The 12,756-nt window shown below is 32.2% G+C and overlaps 1 protein-coding gene across 3 annotated transcripts; it reads right to left on the reverse strand.

Moving 5' to 3' along the window:
- Window positions 1-634: 634 nt before the first annotated feature.
- On the reverse strand, window positions 635-8,263 carry LOC117925141 (serine/threonine-protein kinase STY13-like). 3 transcript variants are annotated; one of them, XM_034844030.1, is made up of 4 exons: window positions 8,097-8,263; window positions 5,380-6,356; window positions 2,376-2,407; window positions 1,298-1,355 (listed from the first exon to the last, which is right to left on the reverse strand). In XM_034844030.1, exons 2-4 carry the CDS (start codon window positions 6,270-6,272, stop codon window positions 1,348-1,350), a joined length of 933 nt encoding a protein of 310 aa, XP_034699921.1. In that variant the 5' UTR covers window positions 6,273-6,356; window positions 8,097-8,263; the 3' UTR covers window positions 1,298-1,347. The 3 variants fall into 3 exon arrangements, with proteins under 3 accessions (XP_034699919.1, XP_034699920.1, XP_034699921.1); XM_034844028.1 differs by lacking the exon at window positions 2,376-2,407 and having other exon boundaries at window positions 635-1,355; window positions 8,097-8,261; XM_034844029.1 differs by lacking the exon at window positions 2,376-2,407 and having other exon boundaries at window positions 635-1,355; window positions 8,078-8,261.
- Window positions 8,264-12,756: the final 4,493 nt, after the last annotated feature.

Here is a 12,756-nt window from a genome sequence, read left to right on the forward strand (position 1 = left end):
TGCGAGGTATATCAAAACACTTTTAAAATCACTTTCACTTCAACGATTCTCATAAAATTGCTTCCCATAAGAGTGCTATAGACAAAGACCCCATGGATTAATAATAAGAAGGCTTTTACTAGAATCATTGTGAAATGGGCTCTCTTAGCAGATTTGGATGACTTTTGTAAAACAGTAAGGGCGGAAATCAAGGAAGAGTGACAAAAGAACTGGTGCTTGCATCATGCTTCGAATCCAGAGTATTTAGTTTTGATGATTAAAGTTACTTTCTGTTAAAGAGACCTCTTTATACATTCTTGGAAAAACCAAACATCCTGCACAAGTCGGCCTTTCTGAAACCATGGGATTCAGAGTTTGGCCCACTTCTTTCGAGATTCAAAACCCCGCGTGAAGTGACTTCGATCCTACCGAGACAGGTACTTGTTGAAAAATGACCAGAATAAAGAGTCCCGCTCAAGCACGCCGCTGCGCTAAACACGGCAATTTAACCAAAGAGTCTTTTTGCTTATTCATTGCTTAAAATAGAATTATGTAAAATTAAGTGCAGTATTTGGCCAGAAACTTTACAGAAAAGCAAACCCCATACGTCAGAAGCAACAAGAGCAGTTATTAACCATTTGTGAATGCAGTGGAGGAAAGAAAACAGGAGGCTTTATCCGATGAACAGAAGTTCTGATAATTCCTGAGAAGGAAAAAATGAAAAACAAAGAAACCAAAGATAAAAGGAAACTGCTAAACCAGGCATGTCAAAGCACAACAATAGAGGGCATTCATAATTACATATCAAATCTCCTCTTCTACGATACAAATTCAGCAACAGAAGTCCATTAAAAATAAAACCCATAAACCAGCAATTCTTATCATAAACTTTTCCTTTTTCTATCTGACCAAAGAAAATCAACCCTGATAAATACACAAGGCTAAAGATAAAATCACCTTTTCTTGCTTTTTGTTTCTTTGCATTTCCCTTTTTCCTCTCTTTATGTGCTCTGTGTTCAATTTCTTTTTTTCTGGATCACTCTGCAGTCATTGGTTGGGCCATACAGCATCTGAAGCGGGCCTTGCGGACAGTCGTCATAATTTCAGTCTCTGCATTCTCAAGCATCCTTACAACTTCAGCGAAGGGAGGCCTCACATCAGGGTTGGCATCCCAGCATCGGGTCATGATCTCACTGAGAACAGGTAAGCAGTCATTGGGGATGATTGGACGAACACCCTTGTTGACAACCGCAAAAGCTGCCTGAACTGCAGTCATGTTCTGGAATGGAAGCATCCCAGTGATGAGTTCCCAAAGAACGATCCCAAAGCTATACACGTCGACTTTCTGTGTGTAAGGCCTGTGCTGGATCATCTCCCTGCAGGTTGAGAAAATATGAAAATGCACTCAAGCAGGTTGAAAATTTATAACAATAAATGTAGCAAAGTACACGCACTAAGGCCTTAATAGGTATGAGATTTGCAGATCAAAGCGTGCATTAATACTTCAATACATGGAAATTTTGTTAAGATGCCTATTCTTCAGTAAACTAAATCATGAAAATGAGAAGACAATAAAAGAAGGCATACTCATCAAAAGTTGAAACAAGCAGATGACATCATCAAGAAACCCCATTTATTTTTTTATTTTGTAATAGGGCATCAAGAAAATTGTATTCAAGCAATAGCATGGACGAGTCATTCTCTAACAAATACAGAGGAAGAATGGGAAAAAGTACATGCATCTACACAAAAGGATGTACCAAAAAACACATAGCATATAACTAGTGAATCGAATTAAAGAAGTTACTTCAGCAATAAACCACTAATCCAAAACAAGCAGGAAAGAAGACAGTTTGTGAGAAGGAACTACAATAAAAATAAATGAAAAAATGTCGTCATCCTCAGCTGCAAGATACCCTCAAATCAGTCAACTGGATCCGAATTGCGCCAAGAAACCATTACATAAACCCCAAAGACTTGGATCTGAATGACTTCAGTTTCACATAAGCTGATATATACAAAGTTACCATCCAACAATATGCCAAAGGCTGTTCTATAAGAAATTATATCTCATACCTACTTAAACCTTTCCACATTAAAATTCTAAAAATATAACCATAACATTCAGGCAAATAACTTATAGGAGAATATGGTTTATGCCTCTGCCCTTATTAGCACAGGAACAAAAGTAATATTCAATAAAAACTTAATATATGCAACTCAATAAAGTCTTGATCCCAACAACTTTGGGTTGGGCATGATCCTTGTTCATAACATGGAACTGTAAATTGTTTGTACCCAGCACAGCCCTCCATGTCATCCTAATACATATACGATATTTATTACTTCACTATGAATTACAACAGTAATTTCATTAAAATCTAATCAATACTCACCATGTCCACTGTTTGTCCCTAAAGATAAGTACCTGGTGAAACAAACAAAACCAATCCATTCACATTCTGCAGCAAAAAAATACAACTAGGAACTCTACATGAAAAGATCCCTATTGACCATGAGGAAAATGTTTGTTTTTCGAAATTTTTTGAACTGTTTCGCTATCATCTTGATTGAGTATAAAACCCTCTCCAGTTTAGCAAGTCAGACCTGTTTTCCCAACCAAGTTGCAATATCTGGGGCCGGTCTAAGGAGCGTGCCCATTTAATCTGATGATTATGAAGCAAATTTATTGATTCATTAATAGTAAGACAACATAATTTGATATCTTTACATATTGATCACGCAAGCTAAAATACAGATAAAGATGAAATAAACCAAATTTGGTACCCAATATTCAGTTTGATAACCTGCTACTTCGCATTTTAAAGATGCGAATTCTAAAGATCCACACTGTAAAGATGCACATTTTAATAATCTAGTTGTTTAAAAAAAATAAAAAGAAAAATTAACAACACAAATACACACATACACGCTACTAAGTAGCTTACCAATTAAGTATGATGCCAAGGGCCACAGCTAGTAAATAGCTTAACATGATACTGGACACATTAAGTTCCAGACTATGCTTTTATGTTTCATGATTGCTAGGTAATAAATTCTGAAAAGTAGATTGGAAAATTATGCATTTTAAAGATGCAAATTTCAAAGATCCGCACTTCAAAGAGACTGTTTCACTAATCATATACTATTAAAACAAAATCACACCTGCATCTAGGAGTAGCTTATAATACTCCCATGCAAGGCATTTTAAGAACCACAAATATAGCACATTTTTGAGTATGGTGAACCCACTTTCCTGTTCCCCTCCCAAACACCAAAACAATCTGCAATTCAAGTAAATTCATTTTTTAACAGTTCAAGTCAGAGTTCGGAATGATTAGGTTCGGATTTGAGATTTTTATCAACTTAGTATATTATTTTTTTAGCTAATTCACAGGAACCTAAAATAATATGTCATGCTATTGTCATGTGAAGTATTAACTCCAAAAGGGCAATACACGACAAGAAGTGGAAAACCAAAATGGACACTGGTTGAGGTGGCATGAAATCTATGGAACTACCTAAAATAGATGGTCCAGACAAGAATGCTGTAGCCATAGCACTCAATCTACTACCACCCCCCTGCACAAGATATAACCATCCAACTCTTCCACAAAATCAAGGAAATTAACCACTCTTAAATGGTTTCTCACAATCAGGAAGCCATCATGAAAGCAGCACCTCATTCAGAAAAAGAATTTTGGCTGTGCTAAGATAGGGATCCAGTTTTGGAGAAGTGCTATGGTCCAATGGCCCAATCACTCTTTAGTCTGCACATCAAATCATATCTAAGAAAAAAAGTATCTCCAACTATTCACCTCAAAGGTTTTTGGGATTGATTAACTATCGGGAAGCTAGGGAACGAAAGGAGGGAAAAAGGTAACAGCATGGGCAATCAAGTATATGATAGAGAATACCCTATTTTGCACTAATACAGTATACATATATGGAAAATAATAGAAGTTCTAGATTATTGAGCAGAATATTGGTGCCATCACAATTCACATCATTAATTATTTGGCATTTTGGATAAGACCTTTAATCATAACGTCAGCAACCACACTGGAGTATCCAAACTATGAACACATTGAAATCATCTCATCTAACTGAGCACAGAGAGTTAAAAAGACATGAACTTTAATGAGTTCCCTCATTTTACATGCAATCCATCAAATTAAATATGTCTAAGCACTAATCAATCTTAAATATTAAGGGCAGTCAAAAGTTCTAATCCATATGTCACCTCTAGAAAAAGAAAAGTAAAAGAAAGTTGACAAACTTAGTATTTTTACATTACAGTCTCAAAACTTTTTGAAACCATCCTTCCATGCCACACTGCTTTCATCAACTGCTCGTATATTTTAGATGATTGCACTATGATTAAAAGATAAAACCCCCCAAGGGACATTAAATTAAAAATTACGTTAGAAATCAGATATATTTACATTTGTTAAATATAAAAAGATAGAAGGACACATGAGGAGGAAAGAAATCCAAATCCAAGAATATTCAAAACAATCCAAGTTCACAGAAAGCATGGACATTAAAAGGCAAAACCTGAAAATCTTAAAGATCATATATGGGAAACCTAGTCTGATAATTACCTATCATTCCACTAAAATGCCAGCTATAACAGAGAGTCCACCAATTGAGCTGATAAAAATATTTTACATGGAATTAATCAAAATACACAAGATGCCACACTGTTATATCAGTTATTGGAAATTCGTGATATTACCTAACAAAACTACAAGCCGTTGAGAAAGAGAGAGTAGAAGCTAAAATTCTAAATCACGAATTTTGGATATGGTATGTCCTAAATTTCTAGTAGACAGACAGTTAAAGTGTCCAATTTGATTCAGAAAGGGGAAAAAAAAGTCCTTAGCATTAGGTGCTTTTGGATAAGGGTTCTAAGGAAATAAAATATCTTAGCATATAATATAATATCACTGGAACACTACAGATAAATACCTCCACTAGAAAGATGCACAGAAAAGGATAAAAGATGATGTTATTTTACGGTTCACTCCCTAATTCTATTTAGCAGCCTCTAGGTAATTTATTAAGGATAATCAACCTAATGCTACTTGGCCTTTATACCAAAAAGATTCTCTCTTCTTACAAAAATCTAAAAAACCTATGTGAATATGTTTCGACTGACATGAGTGTAGTATCTAGCATAACTAACAGAAATTTAGCTAAATAAGGGGATGGAACTATTGTGACTATTGCAATTGTAGTTGAAGAGTTAATTAATAGAGGTGAAGGGAGGAGAAGGTCCTATGCTACTAGTTAAAAGCACCATAAATCAAGAGATTGCAAAGCATCCCAGTGAATTTTAAAAGAGAGTAATGAAAAACTAAAGACAAATCTAGACAGGCAAAGAATCAAAAGGCTTACGGGGCCATCCAGCGGTATGTCCCTGTCTCTGGTGTCATTCCTTCTGTTTGCACCTCTATTCGAGCAACCCCAAAGTCTGCAATTTTGATGGACTTGTCTGCAAAAATTAGCAAGTTGTCAGATTTTAGATCCCTGTGGATCAGCCCAAGGCCATGCACATACGCCATCCCCCTCGCAACATCCAGGGCTTGTTTGATTGCCAATTTCAGAGGCACTTGTCGGTTCTGCCGCTTTGTCAAAAACTGTCGCACTGAACCGCCCTTTGCATACTCTGTCACAATGCACCATACCATCGGCTTCCGGCATCCACCAATAAATCGAACTATGTTTGTATGCTTTAATGTGGCCAGCATCATAACTTCCTGCTGAAATTGCTGTTCCATCAACTGTGCCTTCTCCAAGTCATTTTCAGGCCTCTCCAAAATCTTTATAGCAACATCCTCACCATTATAGGTACCTTTGTACAGTTTACCAAAAGCTCCCTGTGCAAATGCCTCTCCCATATTAAGCTTTCCCAAATCGATTGTCCATTCCTCAAAATTCTCAAGTCCCAGTGTAGGGTATCTACTATCCATCAGAGCCTGGGCCAGAGCATCATCACTTAAGCCATGTGAGACTCTTCCACGGTTATTACTCGCAGCAACAGAGTAATTATTGTTAACACGGCGCAATCCTTGGTGATTCAAGATGCGAGTGTGGGAATCATTTGATCCAACACTGCTGTTATCTACAGACATCGCAACAGAGCCTCCACCATTGCTTGTCTGCAAGCTCCCATAACTTTCTATCGACATATTCGAACCCTCACCGAGCTTATGGTAGAACCCTTGAGAAAGATCATATTCATTGTTGTTCATTCCTATAATTCCAGTGAATTTTGGACCCTCCAACATTTTTCCAACTAAGCAATTTGATCTTCAAGTAGCTTTATTTCCTCAGCATCAGAATTTTCAACCTCAAACCCCTTAATGAAAACCCTAAAACAAAATTTATTACATAAACTCAGCATTGAATTTCAAAACTTTTGAATTGAGTTTCCAAACTTTGAACACATTAATAAACAACAGACCCAAACTTTCAATCATCCTGTAACCAATGGGTTGAGTGAATGATTAAAAGAACAAGTGCATATCACCTTTTCCCTCCAATTTAAAATGAGAAGAAGTAGAAGGCTCTATTTTGCTGCTGAGAAAATGTGGGCAAAGAAAAGAACCTAGAGTTTCAAAAATAAGATCTACTGGATCAAAACACATTCCCTCAATTGAGCTGGCATAGCTATTTGTCTCCATTAGGGTTTTCTCATTCAGTGGGAACACAAAATTACATTCGGCACAGTTTCCTCAGAAACAAACAGAGAGTAAAATTGATCTAACAATCAGAGACAACTTTTCTAAGCGTCATGCTTAAAGCATAAATATATGCTTTTCTCACTGCATCCAGAGCAAAAATAAATGAATAATTAACATGACGTTTGGATACACTTCCTGATTTTTTTTTTTAATAACAGAAAATATTAATCACTCTAATATAAAATATAAGAACTCTCATACAAATAATAGACTTACCTTTAAAAAAAAATATTAATTTAAAAACTGTTTAAAATATATGAATAAAAAATTTCTACTAAATTAAATTTAAAAATTTTAATAGCAATTTTAAGAACATAAGATGAAACCCTACTTCTTTTGTAAGCATTCCTACATTTTATAAGGGGAGCAACTACTATTTTCTGGTTTTTAAAACAAAAAATAGAAAGTGTATCCCAAAGCCACCTAAATAATTAAATTTAAAAAAAAAAAAAAAAATTCATTCACAAGAATTAAAATCATGGCCAAAAAGTCAAATTGGAGTTCCTGTGATTAAAACTTTCAGGTAAATCTGAATCAAATTCTCACGCGCTGAAAGAGACCACCAAAAAAAAATGAAATTATTATGTTAAAAAAACTTCAAATGCAAAAAAGGACCTAAAAGTCTGAAAACAATGACGATGAAGATTACAGAATCAAATTTAAAAATTTAAAAATAAAAATAAAAAGCTCCAGAAACTCAAGCAAGCCCTATTGCTCTGTTTGGTTCAGAGAAAAACGAATACAGGAAAAGAAAATTATAAAATGTGAGTCTTAAATCTCTGGAGTTGTTTGTTGTTTTGGTTGGAAAAAAAAAAAGCTTGACTCGACTAAACCAGATTATCGAAGCAAAGCTCCAAGAGGTGGACCTTTTTGCTCTTCAGGTCACAAATAATAAAAGACTGAAAACACATAATTTTTTTTTCTTTTCTTTTCCAACTCTTTCATCAACCAAACAGACGCTGAACATAATCTAGATAGAAAATCATTGTAACCACACTTCAGAAAACGTCCAGAAAAAGACAGAAACCTCAAAAATCCCGAAATTACGCGAGCCTCAGACCAGAAATCCCAGCAAAATTTCCGCCAAATTTTCTCTAACCAAATCACAGAAGCCAAATAGAGCAACAAAAAGCAAAATAACGCATAAAAGAAACCCTACAACTCAAGAAATTGTGCGATTCAGATATTCAATTTTAGGACTATTTGGCTCATTCAGGCCCAGGCTCCCAATTTCCCAAAACCAAAACATGAAAAAAAAAAATTTTAAATAAAATCCAAACTTGACTCCTCGTTACCCTTCAGAACAACCAAAGAAACCCTAAAAACTAGAAAATTTAGTGATCTAGAACCTGAATTGACGAAAGCTACCTCGGCCGCAAGGTCCCGCCTCCGCGATTCTGATGCAGCAGAGGTTGGAGACGATTGAAAGAAGAGACGAGGGAGATCGAGTCGCGAAGAGATGAGGGAATGCTCGACTCGTAGCCTGTCGAAGACGGAGACGACCAGAGTAACTCTCTCTCTAGAGCTGAGTCTGAGTCTTCGTTTCTAACATTTCTTTTAACCTTCCCAGTGGGAAAGACTAAGGAGTAAATGCTTACACCCTATTTGCATGTGATGTGCCAGATGTGCCATTCAATGAAATGGCCTTTTCCACCATCTCTTATCCCTCAAGTTTTGCATCCAATTTTGTAATCCTAACGTATCCTTTGATATCCAAAACCATCCTACTTTTCATATATATGTTTTTTTTCATATACCATTCAATGCTTTGCTAATCTAAATCATCACTTTCCAAAATATTTTCCTTTTTTATTTAGGTTAATTATGATATATAATCAATTTTAAATCATTTTTTTATTGTAATTATATTTATTTTTAAAATTCACATTTTTGCATTAAATTTTGTCATCCATAAACCTCTTTAATATCCCTAAAAATATTATGTATATTTCCATTTTTTTTAAGGATAATATTTAGTGTCTTACCAATTGGATAATTGTACAATTAGGCTACTTTTAGGCATCACCTTTTACATTAAATTTTGTTCCAAAAATATCGTCCTTTCATGATAAAATTTTAATGATGTGTTTTCAAAAAAATCCCCATTTTTATGTCTGAGTTATTAGAGTAATAAATATATAATAAATTAAATAATTATGTAAAAAAATTTGAAATTATGTGTTCTATGAGAGGGCCCCACTTTCTTTTTTTGTGAATTTAAAAATTATGCAAAAAATATTTTTCTAATGAAATAGTCTAGTTTTGGGTTCACTCCTTATGCATTGAATTTTGTAACCCATCACCTTTAATATCTGAAATAATTTTTTAATAAAAAAATTTCAAGTTATAGAAATGTTATAAACTTTTACTAGAATCATCATGAAACCCATTCTTAGTCTCTTAGCGATTAGATAATTGTGTGATAAAATTTAAATAATGTAGTTTCAGAAATTACTTTCCTTTTAAGTGGGTTCAATTAAGATAATAAATATATTATAAATTAAATGATATCGTGTGTTCTGTAAGGGACCCACTTTTTATGGATGTATTACATTAAAAAGTTAATTGAAAATTTTAAATTATTAAGACTACTTTTAGGCCTTACCTTTTCCATTAAATTTTGTAATCCATACATATCCTTTACCGTCCAAAAAAATATCACCCTTTCATATTTAATGTCTTACTAATTAGATTAGTATTTGATAAAATTTAAGTGTAGCATTTTCAAAAAAATTCCCATTTTTATGTAGGTGCTATTATAGTAATAAATGTATAATAAATTAAATAATTATGTTAATTTTTTTTTTAAATCTTATATATTATTCCCATCAAATTCCAATATATAGAGAGAGAAAGAGATTTTTAAAAAGGGAGAACCCATTTAAAGAGACAAAAAAAAAATGAAATTGTAAATTTAACATTCCACTTTCTTTTGTTAAGAAACATGAAATTGCAAATTCAATCTTATTTTTTTTATTTTAAAAAAATACTTATTTTGGGCAATAATACCCTCACTTTTTTCTTATAAAAATAAACTTTTTATTTAAAACACTCATGTAAATAATGAAAATGTTGAAGGGTATTTATGTAAAAAAATGGATTACTCTTCAATTTAAAAAATGAGAGAGGTTAGTTTTACAAATTTGGGATCTTTTAATCAATTAATCATTTAAAAAAATTAAAATGAACCTTATGAATATAAATTTAAATTTTAAATTTTAAAATACCAAAATTAATTAAATTTGCCCAAACACGTGGTGATGGATTTCAAAATTTTATCAAGAATGAAGACTCAAAAAGAGTCAAGTCCGACTTCATCATCTATAAATAGAGATCCAACCCTCTTCATCATCTTTATCAACAAAATTTTAAAGATAATATTGATAATTGTACAATTAGGCTACTTTTAGGCATCACCTTTTACATTAAATTTTGTTCCAAAAATATCGTCCTTTCATGTTACTAATTAAATTATCATTTGATAAAATTTTAATGATGTGTTTTCAAAAAAATTCCCTTTTTTATGTCCGAGTTATTATAGTAATAAATATATAATAAATTAAATAATTATGTAAAAAAATTTGAAATTATATGTTCTATCAGAGGGCCCCACTTTCTTTCTTTTTTTGTGAATTTAAAAATTATGCTAAAAATGTTTTTCTAATGGAATAGTCTAATCCTATATATTTCTATATATTTAAAAAAATAATACTTAGAACGTATATAATTTTTCTAATACTTTAAAATAATTTTTTAATAAAAAAATTTCAAGTTATAAAAATGTTATAAACTTTTACTAGAATCTTCATAAAACCCATTCCTAGTGTCATAGTAATTAGATAATTGTGTGATAAAATTTAAATAATGTAGTTTCAAAAATTAACTTTCCTTTTAAGTGGGTTCAATTAAGATAATAAATATATTATAAATTAAATGATATCGTGTCTTCTATAAGGGACCCACTTTTTATGGATGTATTATATTAAAAAGTTAATTGAAAATTTTAAATTATTAAGACTACTTTTAGGCATTACCTTTTCCATTAAATTTTGTAATCCATACATATCCTTTACCGTCCAAAAAAATATCAACCTTTCATATTTATTGTCTTACTAATTAGATTAGTATTTGATAAAATTTAAGTGTAGCATTTTCAAAAAAATTTCCATTTTTATGTAGGTGCTATTATAGTAATAAATGTATAATAAATTAAATAATTATGTTAATTTTTTTTTTTTAAATCTTATATATTATTCCCATCAAATTCCAATATATATAGAGAGAAAGATTTTTAAAAAGGGAGAACCCATTTAAAAAGACAAAAAAAAAAAAAAAAGAAATTGTAAATTTAACATTCCACTTTTTTTTTTTTTTTTTTACCTAAAAAGAAACATGAAATTGCAAATTCAATCTTACTTTTTTAATTTTAAAAAATACTTATTTTGGACAATAATACCCTCACTTTTTCTTATAAAAATAAACTTTTTATTTTAAAACACTCATGTAAATAATGAAAATGTTGAAGGGTATTTATGTAAAAAAATGGATTACTCTTCAATTTAAAAAATGGGAGAGGTTAGTTTTACAAATTTGGGATATTTTCATCTCTTTTAATCAATTAATAATTAAAAAAAATAAAAATGAACCCTATGAATATAAACTTAAATTTTAAATTTTAAAATACCAAAAATAATTATATTTGCCTGAACACGTGGTGACGAATTTCAAAATTTTGTCAAGAATGAAGACTCAAAAAAACTCAAGTTCGACTTCATCATCTATAAATAGAGCTGCAACCCTCTTCATTAGGCAGAGCTTGCGAGAGTGCTCAAGAACTCAAGAGTGTTTCAAAAAATCCTCTCTCTTACTTTTGTAATTTCCTCTTTAAAAAATCTAGTCTTTTTTATTCATCACTTTGAGTCATCCTTCTGGTGCCAACAAGCTTGTATCAACAACTCTCTGTAATCAAGATATATTTTCAATAAACAATATTTTCAGATTCAAATATCTGTGTTTTTATAATTAAATTTATGCAATAAATTAGACAGTAATTATTTCAGTTTTTATGCTTGGAGTTCATTAAATAGAATTAATTATTGCGTGCATGAACTGTTGTATGTCTTGGGTGAAAATGGTATCAGAGCCACGTTTTGCTTGAGAACTGAGTGGTGTTACGAGTTGGAACAATAATTAATCACTAATTTAGTCCTGACTTAGTTCAAATTGAATTTCTTGGGAATGGCTTGGTCAGCCTAAGACAGCGGTGTTTGAAGGGCAGAAAGAGCGTAAGTCCTGTGTTGATCCTCTTGTGATGGTCCCTGTTCAGGAAATTATTTGAATTGATTAAAGACAAGATTGTGATTATTTTATATTACAATGAGTAATATTATAATGAGATTAAGTAGAGCTAGTTCTTCCAGATCTCTTAGGTCTAATGATAGTTTTGCATCTTCATAAGATAATTCTGCACACACATCACTTACTCAAAATATTGTTAATAGTCAAGAAATAAATATAGCACAAATAGAAAGTCAACTACATAATTGGTCAATTCCTTACATGAAAATTAATACAATATATCAACAAGGAAATTTTGAATTTAATCAAAATTATTCAATTAAAACTGAAGAAAAAACTATTTCTCTTAACCAAAACTTAGAAAGTCTTCAATTATTGAGTCAAAACACTATTACTCATCATAGGAAGAAATTTAATTATATTCATATAGGATTAGTTCAAGTTGCCATAAAACCTTTGTTTTGTTTAGGTTTAGACATTCCTGTTTTTGTTTGTCTAAGGGAAGCTAGGTCCACAAGATTTACTGATTCCATCCTTAGCATGATTGATTCAAACGTTACCAATGGTCCCGTTGTAGACCATTTTTTTAGGCTACCCAGGAGCTGGCTGAACATTGGATTTTTTTGGAGTGGGGGCCGGTTTCCGAATGAGCCGAGCATGAATGGACGTGGTGGTTGAGACGTGACTTGTTGTGGTGGTAGCAGGAGAGTAGATGGATGATGTCTGGAAT

The sequence above is a fragment of the Vitis riparia genome, chromosome 11 (genome assembly GCF_004353265.1).
Source record: "Vitis riparia cultivar Riparia Gloire de Montpellier isolate 1030 chromosome 11, EGFV_Vit.rip_1.0, whole genome shotgun sequence".
In the NCBI taxonomy this organism is placed as follows: Eukaryota; Viridiplantae; Streptophyta; class Magnoliopsida; order Vitales; family Vitaceae; genus Vitis; species Vitis riparia.

Bases quoted from the DNA above. Each gene is read 5' to 3' on its own strand.
- LOC117925141 (XM_034844028.1), bottom strand. From the start codon at position 6,272: ATGTTGGAGGGTCCAAAATTCACTGGAATTATAGGAATGAACAACAAT. The intron at 1,356-5,379 runs GTAAGCCTTTTG...CTCAACCTGCAG, and splicing joins ACATACCGCTGGATGGCCCC to GGAGATGATCCAGCACAGGC.